The 14,102-nt window shown below is 45.9% G+C and overlaps 1 protein-coding gene across 7 annotated transcripts in view; it reads right to left on the reverse strand.

Annotated features, from left to right (window-relative positions):
* The window catches only part of FZR1 (fizzy and cell division cycle 20 related 1), a 1,382,318-nt gene that overhangs the window by 1,060,481 nt on the left and 307,735 nt on the right, over nt 1-14,102 (reverse strand). For all 7 annotated transcript variants that reach the window (XM_044054101.1, XM_044054103.1, XM_044054098.1 and 4 more), the window contains exon 4: nt 10,285-10,348. In XM_044054101.1, the coding sequence (XP_043910036.1) occupies nt 10,285-10,348 (64 nt within the window). The remainder of the gene's footprint in view (nt 1-10,284; nt 10,349-14,102) is intronic.

Genomic DNA, 14,102 nt, shown 5'->3' on the forward strand with positions numbered 1-14,102 from the left:
AGGATACAAAGAGTTGGTCAGTTTTTCTGAAGGTCATTGTCTTATCCAAATAGTAACGTAGTTGTCTGTGAATGTCCAAAGAGTGAAGGAATCTTTCTCCTTTATTCTGGGGGTTTGGGTAAATGAATGGTCCGATTCAAAGCCACACTGGATACGACCTTTGGCATAAAGGTAGGGTTAGTACGTAAAGTGACTCTGTCCTGATGGAAAATGATGAAAGGTTCCACTGCCATAAGTGCCTGTAGTTCTGAGACCCTGTCTGCTGAGGTGATAGCCAGCAACAGAGCTGTTTTCCATGACAAGTGTTGTAGTTCTGCTGAGAAGGCTGGTTCGAAAGGAGGCAGTGTTAATTTTTCTAAAACGAAGTTGAGGTCCCAAGCTGGCATTGGGGGGGTTCTGGGAGGTCTTATATTCTTAGCCCCTCTGAGAAACTGCCTTAGTAAAGGGTGTGAGAATATGGGAGGATCCGTATTATACTGAGCTGAAATGGCTGAAACATGGATCTTAATGGATGAGAAAGAAAGGCCTTTGTGTAGCATCTCAGTTAAGTATTGCAGTATTTGAGGAATGTTTGGTATCCAAGGATTCTGGCCTTTAGCCTGGTTCCATGCTCAAAATCTTTTCCATTTGTCTGAGTAAGTTTTTCTGGTGCTGGGCCTCCTGGCCTCCAAAATGACATTCAGGACGTCCTTTGAGAGAAGTGTTGATTGATAATTCAAGGTATTCTCCATGCAGCTAAATTTAAAGTCCTGAGCTGACTGTGAAGGATCTGAAAGTTTTGCTGAGTCAACAGAAGTGGGAGTTGAAGTAAGATCCATGGAGGGCTGTGAGTCAATGTCCTTAGTAATGGGTACCAGTGCGGACGTGGCCAGTCCGGAGCAATAAGGATCATTTGTGGTCTCTCTGACCTGACTTTCAGTAATACCTTGGTCAGGAGAGGTAGTGGTGGGAAGGCATAGACTGTCAATGCTGTCCAATTGAATGATAGGGCGTCCACTTTCCAGGCTAAGGAATGACAAGTCCTTGTGCAGAATTTCTGTAGTTGGCAATTGTTGGGGGAGGCAAATAGATCTATGTCTGGGCGTCCCCACCTTTGAGTTATCATTGAAAATACTTGTGGGTGTAGTCTCCACTCGTGAGGATCTGCCAAATTTCTGCTTAATTCGTCTGCCAATATGTTTTCCTTTCCTGGCAGGAATTGTGCTTGCAATTGTACTTGGTAAGTCAATGCCGTGTTCCACAAGGTCATTGCCTGTCTGCATAAAGGGTAGGAGTGTGTTCCTCCCTGTTTGTTCATAACTGTGGTGTTGTCTGTCCTTATTAGTAGTTGTCCTGGATGCAAGAGGTCCTTAAGGCTGTCAGTGCATTTTGCACAGCTAGCATCTCCTTTTGGTTGATGTGTAGGTGCGTTTGTTTTGCAGACCATTTGCCCTGTACGCACTGTCCTGCCATGTGTGCTCCCCAGGCGTAGTCTGAAGAATCTGTTGTCATAGTTTGGTTTGCTGGAGGTAAGACAAAAGGAAGACCCTTGTTTATATGACATGCTTGAGCCCACCATAGGAACTCTTTTTGAAGGCAGGGAATGAGAGGTATACTTGTTTTGATGCTGTGACTGTGTTGAGCCCACACACTTTTCAGGTACCATTGTAATTTCCTCATATGCAGCTTTGCATGTGGAGTTAGTTGAATGCAGGATGCCATGAACCCCAATGCCTGCAGGATTTTCCTTGCAGTGAGCTGGGTAAAAGTTGCCATCTGATAGGGACATGCAGGTATGCCTCTTTGAGGTCCAACATTACCAGCCAAGACTCCTTGCCCAGCATGGAAAGAAGCTGTAGTGTGAGCATTTTGAATTTGGGTACCTCCAGGTATGTGTTTAGAATGGAGAGGTCTAAAATGGGTCTCCAGGCTTTGTCCTTTCTTGGTACTAGGAAATAGTCGAGTAAAGACCTTGACCTTGCTCCTTTCTAGGTACCTTCTGAATTGCTTTCATATCCATGAGAGCTAAAATTTGCGTTTGTGCCTCTGCCCATTGGTTTGGAGGCAGATTTGGCATGCCTCTCATCCGTGGTAAAGTGTGGAAATGAAATCTGTAGCCTCGGGTAATAATATCCAGAACCCATTTGTCCTTTGTTATGATGCGCCAATTTTGTGGAAATAGAGCCAGTTTTCCTCCCAAAGGTGCTGCCAGAGCAATTTTGCTTGGCAGGCGAAGAGGGAAGTCATTGTGTTTGTTTCCTGAGGGGTTGAGATCTTTCGTCTCCACCTCTTTGAATTGTTGTATGCCATTGTCTAGGCCTGAAAGAACCTTGTGGCTGTCCTCTGCCCCTTGGGCGTCTGTACCTACCCCTTTGGGGTCTGTCTGATGCAGGAAAGGACCAGTTTTCTGATGGCCAGTTTCTGCTGAAACGAGGAGGTTGTACCTGTAAAAAATCTTTAACTGTCTGCATGGATTTTGCCTTTTCTTCCATTTTCTTTAAAACTTCCTCTGCTTTGACACCAAATAACACATCTTTCTGCAATGGAGCATCCAATAACTTTGCTTTGACATGTTCTGGTAAGGCTTGCTCTTTTAGCCAAGCATGTCTACGTATGACAGATACTGTGACAGCTGCTCTACATGAAGCTTCCAATGAATCAAAAAGTACAGTTTTGTACCTACCATAAATGTAGATGTTCGAGGATCCACATTGCTGCAGTCCTTACTATTGGGTAGTCCGCTGTCCAGTCGGCCCGAATACCAGAGTATATGGCTGACGCCGGTCAGGGCGCATTAGACTGACGTCAGTACGTCAGGGTACTAATGCGCATGACCGACGTCATATCCTCAGTCTTTTCTTGCCCCAGATGTCAGAAGACCCAAAAAAGACAAGGCCCAAAATACCTGCACCAAAAATATGTACAATATATACAAAAATATATACAAAAATATCAACATATAACCTCACCTACACAACCACCCCTAAACACAGAGGGAAGGAGGGAGGGTAATGGACTGCAGCAATGTGGATCCTCGAACATCTACATTTATGGTAGGTACAAAACTGTACTATGTTCTTCGCTCCACATTGCTGCAGTCCTTACTATTGGGTAGAATCCCAAAGCAGAGGTAAGGGAGGCTGGCAAATCATAAAGAAGTAGGAGCTGACAACATGCCTTGCAAAACAGCTGTGGCAAAACCAGCCCTAGACTTAGAGTAGATAGGAAGGTGATAATGCTTAGAGAAAGTATGCACTGAACTCCAAGTAGCTGCCTCCAAAATATCCTTAGTTGCCACCCCTTAGAAATGCTGTTGAAGTGGCAGTAGCCCTAGTGGAATGAGGCCTAATCCCAGCTGGAATCTCCTTGCCATGATGGGAATAACAAAATGCAATGCAAAACCCAATCCACCTAGAAATAGTTTGTTTTGACACAGGCTTGCCCTGAACTCAAAGCAAAAGAAACAAACAACTGCTGAGACTGCCTAAAATCCTTAGTCCTGCTTAAATAATAACGCAATTGCCTGTGTACATCTAAAGTGTGCAAAATCTTTTCCCCTTTATTTTGGGGGTCTGCATAAAAAGTAGGCAAATGAATAGTTTGGTTTAAAGCCACACTAGAAACCACCTTAGGCATAAAGGAAGGATTAGTACGTAATGATACCCTATCCTTATGGAAAATCAAAAAGGCTCTACTGCCATAAGGGCCTGCAACTCAGACACCCTTCTTGCAGAAGTAATAGCCAACAGAAAAGCAGTCTTCCATGACAAGTATTTCAATTCAGCAGTAGCCGCAGGCTCAAAAGGTTGTAGAGTAAGTTTTTCCAACACAAAATTGAGATCCCAAGCAGGAGTAGGAGCTCTACGTGGGGGTCTTATATTCTTTGCCCCTCTAAGAAACTGCTTGAACAAAGGATGCGAAAACAATGGTGGGTCAAATCATAGTGAGCTGAAATTGCTGCAGCATGAATCTTAATGGAAGAGAAGGACAAACCTTTGTCCAGTAACTCAGTAAGATATTGAAGAGCCACACTCAAATTAGGCTCAGAAATCTCCAAATTCTTTGCTGTACTCCAAAATAAAAATCTCTTCCATTTTTCATGTGACACTTTCCTTGTACTAGGTCTTCTAGCTTCCATAATCACATTTAAAACTTGTTGAGGAAGTTGAGACCTGCTGTGTTTCAACACAGAATATGCCAGGCTGTTAGATGAAGAGAGTGAAGCTTGACATTGAGCAGATGACCGTCCTTCTGAGATAACAGATGAGGAATCAAAGGTAAAGGCCATGGAGGCTTCCTTACCAGACTCCTTAGTAGTGGGTACCAGTGTTGCCGAGGCCAATCTGGAGCTATCAAAATCATCCTTGGCTTGTCTTGTCTGACTTTTAATAGCACCTTTGGAAGAAGAGGCAGAGGTGGAAAGGCATACACATGAAGGTTTTTCCAACTGAAAGACAGAGCATCCACTTTCCAAGCTGTGTGATGAAACCCCTTTGTGCAAAACTTTGGCAGCTGGTGGTTTAGTGGAGAAGCGAACAGATCTATGCCTGGAGTTCCCCATGACACTGTCAATTTCTGAAACACATGAAGATCCAGTTTCCACTCGTGGGGATCCATGATTTGTCTGCTTAACACATCTGCTAAGGAGTTCTGTGCTCCTGGCAGAAACCTTGCCTGAAGAGTTAGTTGCAAGCTTAGCGCAGTCTCCCATAAAATCATTGCTTGCCTGCATAGAGGATAAGAATGTGTTCCCCCTTGCTTGTTGATGTACCACATGACAGTTGTGTTGTCTGTTAGAATCAACACCTGCCCTGGAAGAAGTAACTCCTTGAAAGCCATTAATGCAAACTGGACTGCTAACATCTCCTTCATGTTGATATGTAGATGCTGTAGTCTGGCAGGCCACTTGTCTTGTATCCACTTTCCACTTAGATGAGCTCCCCAAGCAAAGTCCGAGGCATCTGTCGTTAAAATCTGACTCGCCTCTGGCCGGGTCACAGAGAGTCCCTTGTTTAGGTGACATTCCTGAGCCCACCACAAAAATTCTTTTTGAAGGCAAGGTATTATTTGAATGACAGTGTCCAAATCCTGGCAGTGCTGTGTCCATACATTTTTGAGATACCATTGTAGCTTCCTCATATGCAGTTTGGCATTGGGAAGCACCAGAATACAAGATGCCATGAACCCTAATGCTTGAAGGACTGTCCTTGCAGTCAGCACGGACTGATGAGATAGTTGATGGAAGTAAAGTGATAGACTCTTTTGTTTGTCCGGGGTTAAAAGGCCATCTGGGCTGCTGTATTCAGTCTCACACCCAGAAAGCACATGTCTTGAGAGGGTACTAGACTGGACTTTATTTCACTCACAGAATACCCTAGGCATCTTAGCACTGCTATAACATATTCCAGATACTGTAGAAGGTCTTCCTTTTCTTGAGCCAGAATCAGGCAGTCGTCCAAGTAAGGATAGATTTGAATTCCTTGTAGCCTGAAGTAAGCTATCACTGGAGCCAGAACCTTTGTGAATACTCTGGGCGCAGTAGATAAGCCAAAGGGCAATGCAGAGAACTGATAATGAGAATTTCCAGCTCGAAACCGCAGATACTTCCTGCAACTTAGCCTTATAGGCACATGAAGGTAAGCTTCCTTGAGATCTAAAGTTACCATCCAGTGATCTTTGCCCAGCAGAGGTAAAAGCTGTTGTAACGTCAACATCTTGAACTTGGGAATGTCCAGATAAGTGTTGAGGAGAGATAAATCCAAAATTGGTCTCCACGTGTTCCCCTTCTTTGGTACTAGGAACAGGCGAGAATAAAATCCTAGGCCCCTTTCTGATACAGGGACTGGCTGAATGGCCCCCATCTGGAGTAACTGAGAAATTTGCTTGTGAGCCTCTTTTCTTTGTGGAGGAGGAACGTCTGGCATGCCTTTGAAAGGGGCAATGTATGGAAATAAAACCTGTAACCGTGGTGAATGATATCCAACACCCATCTGTCTTGAGTAATTAAATCCCAATTTTCTTTGAAAAGAGACAGTCTTCCTCCCAAAGGAGCTGCCAGACGAGAATCTACTGGCAGCTGAAAAGGCAGGTCATTGGGTCTGTTTACGAAAGGACTGACCCCTGCCCTCACCAGAAGTCTGAGCAGGTGAACTCCTGTTCTAGGCCTAAAAGAACCTTGAGCTCTGCCCCTACCACGCCTAGACCTACCCCTAGACTGGGAATCATAAGCAGGATATGTCCACCCCTTAGCAGGCCAATTTCTACTAAACTGGTGGCTGCACCTGCAAAAATCTTTAACAGTTTGCATAGACTTAGCTTTGTCCTCCATTTTCTTTAAAACTGCTTCCACAGGCGAACCAAACAACACATCAGACTGTAAAGGAGCATCCAAAATCCTTGTCTTAACATGCTCAGCTAAATTCTGATCCCTCAACCAGGCATGCCTGCGAAGAACAGAACTAGTGGCAGCCACCCTCGAGGAGGCCTGTATAGCATCAAAACCACATTGCAAAGAATGCTTACCCACTTGTTCAGACACATGAACCAAATCCAGCAACTCTTTACACTCAATACCTTCCGCCAAAGCATCCACCTTAGATTTAAATTGTGAAAGGAGATAATTTTGATATTTTAGCATGTGAAACTGACAATTCAACGCTCTCATGGCTAGAGTGGAAGAAGTATACACTTTCTTTCCCCACCTATCCAAAGCCCTTGCCTCTTTATCAGTGGGAACAGGATTTTTAACCACAGAGGCCTTAACACCTTTAGGCCCCTGAGAAACAGATTCTGGGTCCGCCCTAGGACTCTTAAACAAATATTTATGAGCTTCGGGCACCCTATAGTACCTATCAGGTTTAACAGGAGCAGGAGGCAAAGAGTCAGGGTTCAGGGAAGCCTCTGCAAAAACATCTTCCACCACATTCAACACAGGAGGTATAGCTAAGGGCCTATGCTGGGGTAAAAACAAGAATTCCCTAAGCCTTTTCCTGGAATCAGAGTAATCCTGGCCTTCCCATTTAAAGTGCTCCCTCATGGAATGCAGAGTCTCTGAAAATGAGAAATCCTCAGGAGGAGAAGCTGTAGGAGTGGAATCATCCACATCAGAATCAGAATAAGGAGGATACTCCTGCAAATCTTCCGCAGAAGACTCAGAAGCCTCTGAACACTGTTCAAAACTATCAAACTCGGTTCCACCCTAGGCCTCTTATCAGGAGGGGCATAGAACCTCTAATCATAGTAATGAAATCTTCTGCCATTTTAAGCATATGTTTCTTAGGTACAGAACCGCAAATGCTAGGAGAAGCCCCCACTGAAGCTGAACTTGGCCTACCTCTCAAAGAAGTTTTGGCAACAGAAGGAGAGGCTCTAACTACCTTGGGAAGAGAGGGAAGAACAGTTACCTGAGAAGCCCCTCAGCCTGGCCTACCTCCTGAGAAGGCACATCCTGTAACAGTAAAGTTTCTGCCTGAGACTCCATAGAAACTCCTGGCAAAACCTCTGGCTCCACTGAGCCTTCTAAAGAACCGACGTCCGGGACTGCCGGTTCATCAACCCTAGGCTTCGCTGTTTTGTCCTTGCGCTTCTTGGAAGCGGCGCCGGAGCATCCGACGGCATTTTATAATTGCAACGCTTCCCAAACACTAACCTGGCACAGTCTAACCTCCTCTTAATAGTGCGTTTGTTAAACCTAGCACAAGAGCGGCATCCAACAAGGCCGTGCTCAGGCCCTAAACAAGGTATACACAAGGTATGGTAATCCCTATGAGGTATCTGTTTCCCACAAGAAATACAGTTATTCACTTTTTCTGACATCCGGTTAAATACTGAGGCAAGAAAAAACCAAAATGTTCCCCAACGGGGTACTTAGCCAACTCTGATTCGGTCTGAAACTCCGGTTTCGGAAATATTTCAGAACGCCAACCTGCACTCGCAAAACTGCTTCTGCATCGGACCATGCGGCAAAAAAGACTGAGGATATGACGTCGGTCATGCGCATTAGTACCCTGACGTACTGACGTCAGTCTAATGCGCCCTGACCGACGTCAGCCATATACTCTGGTATTCGGGCCGACTGGACAGCGGACTACCCAATAGTAAGGACTGCAGCAATGTGGAACGAAGAACATCCACACTGTAAGGTATGCTTTCCCACCTGTTCTGCTGCATGCAGCAAATCCTGCATCTCTTTGAAATCAGGTTGACCTGTCTGAGGGATCATTTTCTGCTTTAACTGTGTAATCAAGTACTGCTGGTATTTTAGCATGTGGAATTGGCAGTTTAAGGCCCTCATGGCCAAAGTGGCAGACGTATAAACTTTCTTCCCCCATCTTTCTAATGCTCTCAGAAGGTAGTGGATTCTTAGCAGTAGAGGCCTTAACCCCTTTGGGACCCTGGGAAATGGTTTTGGGGTCTGCAACAGGGCTTTTATATAGAAACTTATGAGAATCAGGAACTCGGTAGTATCTGTCTGGTTTAGCTGGTGCAGGAGGCAAGGAATCTGGGTTTAGACTAGATTTGGTGTAAACATCATCCAAAATGTCTAAAACTGGAGGAATTGCAAGGGGTCTATGCTGTGAAAGAAGAAGAAACTCACGGAGTCTTTTCTTAGAGTCAGAGTAATCTTGGCCTTCCCAGTGGAAGTGTTCCCTCATGGTGCGTAAAGTTTCGCCAAAAGAGTAGTCTTCAGGGGGGGGGGGGGGGGGAGACAGAGGGAATGGATTCTTCAGCATCTGAGTCTTCATAAGGTGGGAAGGAATAATCCTGGTCCTCAGTTAGCTGAGGAAATGGATGCTTGGTCAGAGGAAGGATAATCTTCCTCCAGTCTAGGCCTTTTGTCAGGAGGGGGTTGTGAACCCCTGATAAGGGTAATTAAATCCTCAGCCATCTTAAGCATCTGTTTTTTAGGCTTTGGGGCCTGTGGCGCGTCTGTGGACCCGGTTTCCTAACTTTTAAGGGGGCTTTAAGTTTAGCATAAGACTTAATAGAGATACTTGTCGGTTTGAAGACACCTTCAGAAACCGAAGGCCTGTCTAAAATCTCCGGATCACCGTCAGGGTTGGCGTCCGAGAGTTGAGATGGAACCGGCTTCTGAGGCCCAGCTGATTCGGTCTGGGAGGCCGTCAGAATTTTTAAATCAGCGGTAGTCAGGGGCTGCATAGGCGCCTCGCTGAAAACCGGAGAACCGGCGGCAGGCCTTGCGGAGGCCTCGGTATCTGGTCTTGGCCTTGGTTGCCTGCCCTTATCCTTGCGTTTTTTAATCATTGCTGATGTCGGTTGCTGCGACGACATGCTATAGTTAAATTTTCTGCCAAAATAATGTCGGGTGAAATCTGCCCGATGCTTGATTGTACGTTTGTTGAACCTAGCACAAAACCGACAACCAGAGACATCGTGGTCTGGGCCTAGGCAAGGAATACAATAAGAATGAAAATCCTTATGAAGTATTTGCTTCCCACAAGAAATGCAATTATTAACTTTGTCTGACATCGGTCTGAGGCAAGAAAAGTTTCAACGGGTACTTAGCTTTAGAGAAGACTTCGGGCTGAAATTCAATTTGAAAATCTCAGGAGCTAGCAGACCGGCACTTGCGAACTGCTTCTGCTTCGGGCACCACGCGGCAAGAAAGACTGAGAAAAATGGCGTTGGCTGCCTCTTTTATCCCCCTGTCGCACTGACGTCAGGGAAGAAGCGACGACAACCGACGCCGGACCAAGACTTTGGGATTCGGCCGACTGCGGGACCGCCTGACGGCAGGATAACCCAAGTGTGATGACTGCAGCAGTATAACACGATGAACATCTGATGTAATGGTGTCAGCTGCCTTACTTTATACTACTGATGACCTGACATCAGTCCTCAAGCGACAGCAACTAACGCAGAAATATTAAGCCTCTGGTATTCGAGCCGGCCGAGGGATAACCCAAATGTGATGACTGCAACAGTGAAACACAAAGAACATCTTCCAATCCCACATCAAGTATATACTTTTGGCAATTAGTAGTACACAGTACAATACAAAGACAAAAACTGAGAAATTTATTTCCTCATTAAGAAGGTAATTAAATTAGGAACATTAGTCGATGTTAAAGCAGACGTATGCTCAAACACTAGAAACATATTGGGACTAAAGACATACAAGACCAAAAAAAAATCTACAAAAGAATATTGGAGAGAGATTTCAGAGCACACACAGACATTGTTTTAATAAAAATGTTATGCAAATATTCATTTCTTTCTATATACAAAGTAACCACTTATGAAACACTAAATAAAATAAAGGATTTTATGTTTAAAAAAACTCACCTTTGCCACTATCTGATGTGGCATCTTTAGCTTTTCTGTTCTGACTTGGTGACTTTTCATTTTCCTAACAAGAAAAAAACACGATCAGTTTACAGCTACATAAGTGTAAGCAACCAATATAAAAATCAATTAGCAACTAAAAAACTTCAAGAAGAACATCTCATCAAGTCACATCCTCTTTCTACAGCTAAACAAACAAATCACAGCAAAAGACTAGTGGTACAAGAACAATTTTACCAACTCATTAGAACCAGGACTCAGGGAAATAAATGAAATACGAGTCCTCAAATTGACACAGACCGCAATGTCCTTGTTTGGGAAGGGAAGGCATTGACATTTATTATTAACCCATAGGCCGTAACTTTTTAAAAATGCTCTATATGTAACACTAAAATCGACTAAGCTGAAAAGCAACAACAAGCCTATGCTGACTTCAAAGTTCAAGTTTTATAAGAAGCTTACATTAAAGCAGCACAGTCAACAAGATCAATGAGTAAAACAATTCCACGAGCATTACAGTTCTGCAAAACAGCAAACTGAACAATCTACATGGGTGCAGAGAATGGGGGCTTAACAAAATACAGCAGAGAGAAAAAGAGGTAAGAAGATAAAATGTAAGGTGGTTTCCAGTGGTAGGTCCTAGGCGCAGCCTTACTCAATATGCTTGACTTAGACTACACAAAGGACATGAAAAATGATTTTCACCTACTTGCTAATGAAAACAAAGTTGGAGGGGTGTTCATACACAACAGAAAAAGCAAAGATGCTGGAAGACTGCAAAGTCCAGGAGGCATCAGCTTCAAAGTGCAGTTCAAGGGGAATGACAGCATGAAGATGAGCTATTTAAATAGAGGAGTCTGACAAAAAATCCAGGACAAGAAAATAAATGGGCTACAGAAAACTACTACATAAATAAATGAAATAAAACAAAGAAAAAGACAAGTCATCAAAAACACAGTTTAACTGCTTCACCTAAAGCAAATCACAAGTTAGGGTGCATAAAGATGAAATAACGATACATTAATAACATATTTCTCTCTGACTGACTACCAGTTAGGCCATAGTTAGCTTTTCCGAAGTTCTTTACAGGGGAGAAAAATGCAATGCCTAAAATATAAAAGAGAAGACAACCAGGGTAGTGCAAGGGACAAATGGCACACTGTGAGGAAAGATGAGACGCTTACAGGCACTCAAGCTTTATTCCCATGAAAAAAGCAGAAAAACACAGATTGGCACAAAGTAAACGAATGCTAAATGCTTAAACAAAGAAGCAATAGGGTCTGCAGCAATCCAGAAATTGCAGTACTTCTGAGGGTACAAAGAAACATGACCAATATGATAAAGGGCACAGAGAATATGACATAAGGAAAGACAAAAGGTATTTGCAGATGCCATCTGGCGCAACACAATTTAAATGCTTCAAATGGGGGCGATGGTGTTTTGTGGCAATCCAGAAATGCGAAGTACAGCTATAGAGGATCCTTTGGCTGTAAACAAAAATGTGAAACTTTCTGCAGAATAAAAAGGATTCACTACTCACAGTTAATACTACAAACCACATGCTACTGACAAATAAGCATTTAAAAAATTCTCGGTATTCCACATGGCTTAGAAATTGCAGTGCCATGCCAGCAACAAAGGCACAAAGACAGGCAGCACAGGCGCGCACACACAGGCACAGGCAGCCACAGGTGCGTGCACAGAGCCGCAGGTAAGCGCACACAGCCAGCCAGCGGTGCACGCACACGCACATAGCCAGCTACACGCGCACATAGCCAGCCACAGGAGCACGCGCACATAGCCAGCCACAGGAGCCCTCCCACACACACACATAGCCAGCCACAGGCATGCGCACATACAGCCAGCCACAGTTACGCACACACACACACACACAGGCACAGGTGCGCACGCACACACAGCCAACCACTGGCACGCATGCACACAGCCAGCTGCAGGCACGCATGCACACAGCCAGCCGCAGGCACGCATGCACACAGCCAGCCGCAGGTGTGCACGCACACACAGCCAGACGCAGGTGTGCACGCACACACAGCCAGACGCAGGTGTGCACGCACACACAGCCAGACGCAGGTGTGCACGCACACACAGCCAGACGCAGGTGTGCACGCACACACACAGCAAATTACAGCCGCACACACAATCACCCACAGCCAGCTACAGCAGTGCATACAAATATGCAACCAGCCACAGGCGTGCACGCACACATAGCAAGCCACAGGCGCGTACATACACAGCAAGTCACAGGCACGCACGCACACAGAGCCAGCCACAGGCAAGAGCACACACAGAGCCAGCCACAGGCAAGAGCACACACAGAGCCAGCCACAGGCAAGAGCGCACACAGAGCCAGCCACAGGCAAGCGTGCGCACACAGAGCCAGCCACAGGCAAGCGTGCGCACACAGAGCCAGCCACAGGCAAGCGTGCGCACATAGAGCCAGCCACAGGCAAGCGCGCGCACACAGAGCCAGCCACAAGCAAGTGCGCACACAGCCAGCCATAGGCACGCGTGCACATACACAGCCAGCCACAGGCGCGTGCGCACACAGTCAGCCACAGGCACGCACACACATAGCCAGCCACATTTGCGCACGCATGCACACATACAGCCAGCCACAGGCACACGCGCACACACACACAACCAGTCACAGGTGCGCACACACAGCCAACCACTGGTGTGCGTGAAAACAGCCAGCCATAGGCGCACACACAGCCGTGCACACAAACACACACACAGCCAGCTACACCCACGCACACAAACACACAGCCAGCTACAGCCGTGCACACACACAGCCAGCCACAGACGCATGCACACAGCCAGCCACAGGTGCGCGTGCACACACACACACAGCCACAGGCGCACGTGCACACACACACACACAACCACAGGCGCGCGTGCACACACACAGCCAACCACAGGCACTCATACAGCCAGCCACAGAAACACGCTCACACACAGACAGCTGCAGGAACACACACAGCCAGCGGCGCTTGCACACACAGCCAGTCACAGGCGCACACAGAGCCAGCCACAGGCCTGCGCACACACAGCCAGCCACAGGCGCGCACTCACACAGCCAGCCAGAGGCACGCTCACACTCACAGCCAGCCACAGGAAAGTACAGTTTTGTACCTACCATAAATGTAGATGTCCGAGAGGTATGCATCTGCAGTCCTAACAAATGGGTTGTCCTGCCTCAGGCAGCCCTTCGGTCGGCCGGATTCCAAAGTCTGGGTCTGGCGTCGGCTGATGTCGCACTTCACCTGACGTCATAGCTGCTGCTAATCGGGTATAAAGGCATCAGCCGACGCCATTTTCCTCAGTGTTTCTTGCCCCAGATGCCAGGTGCCCTCTAGGAAGGCTAAATTTGGATAAATGCAAATGATTCCAAACAGTAGAGAGCAAATAAAAATAAACAGGTATATACATATATACAAACAAATACACCATAATAGATTCCCCCAGCTAGCTACAAGATGGGCAAATACCCTAGGAGTACCACAGAGGGGAAGGAGGGTGGGTAATCCTGACTGCAGATGCATACCTCTCGGACATCTACATTTATGGTAGGTACAAAACTGTACTATGTCCTTCAAGGATGCATCTGCAGTCCTAACAAATGGGTAGAATACCATAGCCAAACTAGGGGAGGAGGTACTAAGAAGATTATGGTGTAGTTAAGATCCCTTGCAAAACAGCAGTGGCAAAACCTGCTCGGGATCTGGAGTATAAAGGTAGATTATAATGCTTGGCAAATGTATGCACGGAGCTCCAAGTAGCAGCCTCTAAAATGTCTT

The sequence above is a fragment of the Protopterus annectens genome, chromosome 13.part0 (genome assembly GCF_019279795.1).
Source record: "Protopterus annectens isolate FY-2018-M chromosome 13.part0, PAN1.0, whole genome shotgun sequence".
NCBI lineage: Eukaryota > Metazoa > Chordata > Ceratodontiformes > Protopteridae > Protopterus > Protopterus annectens.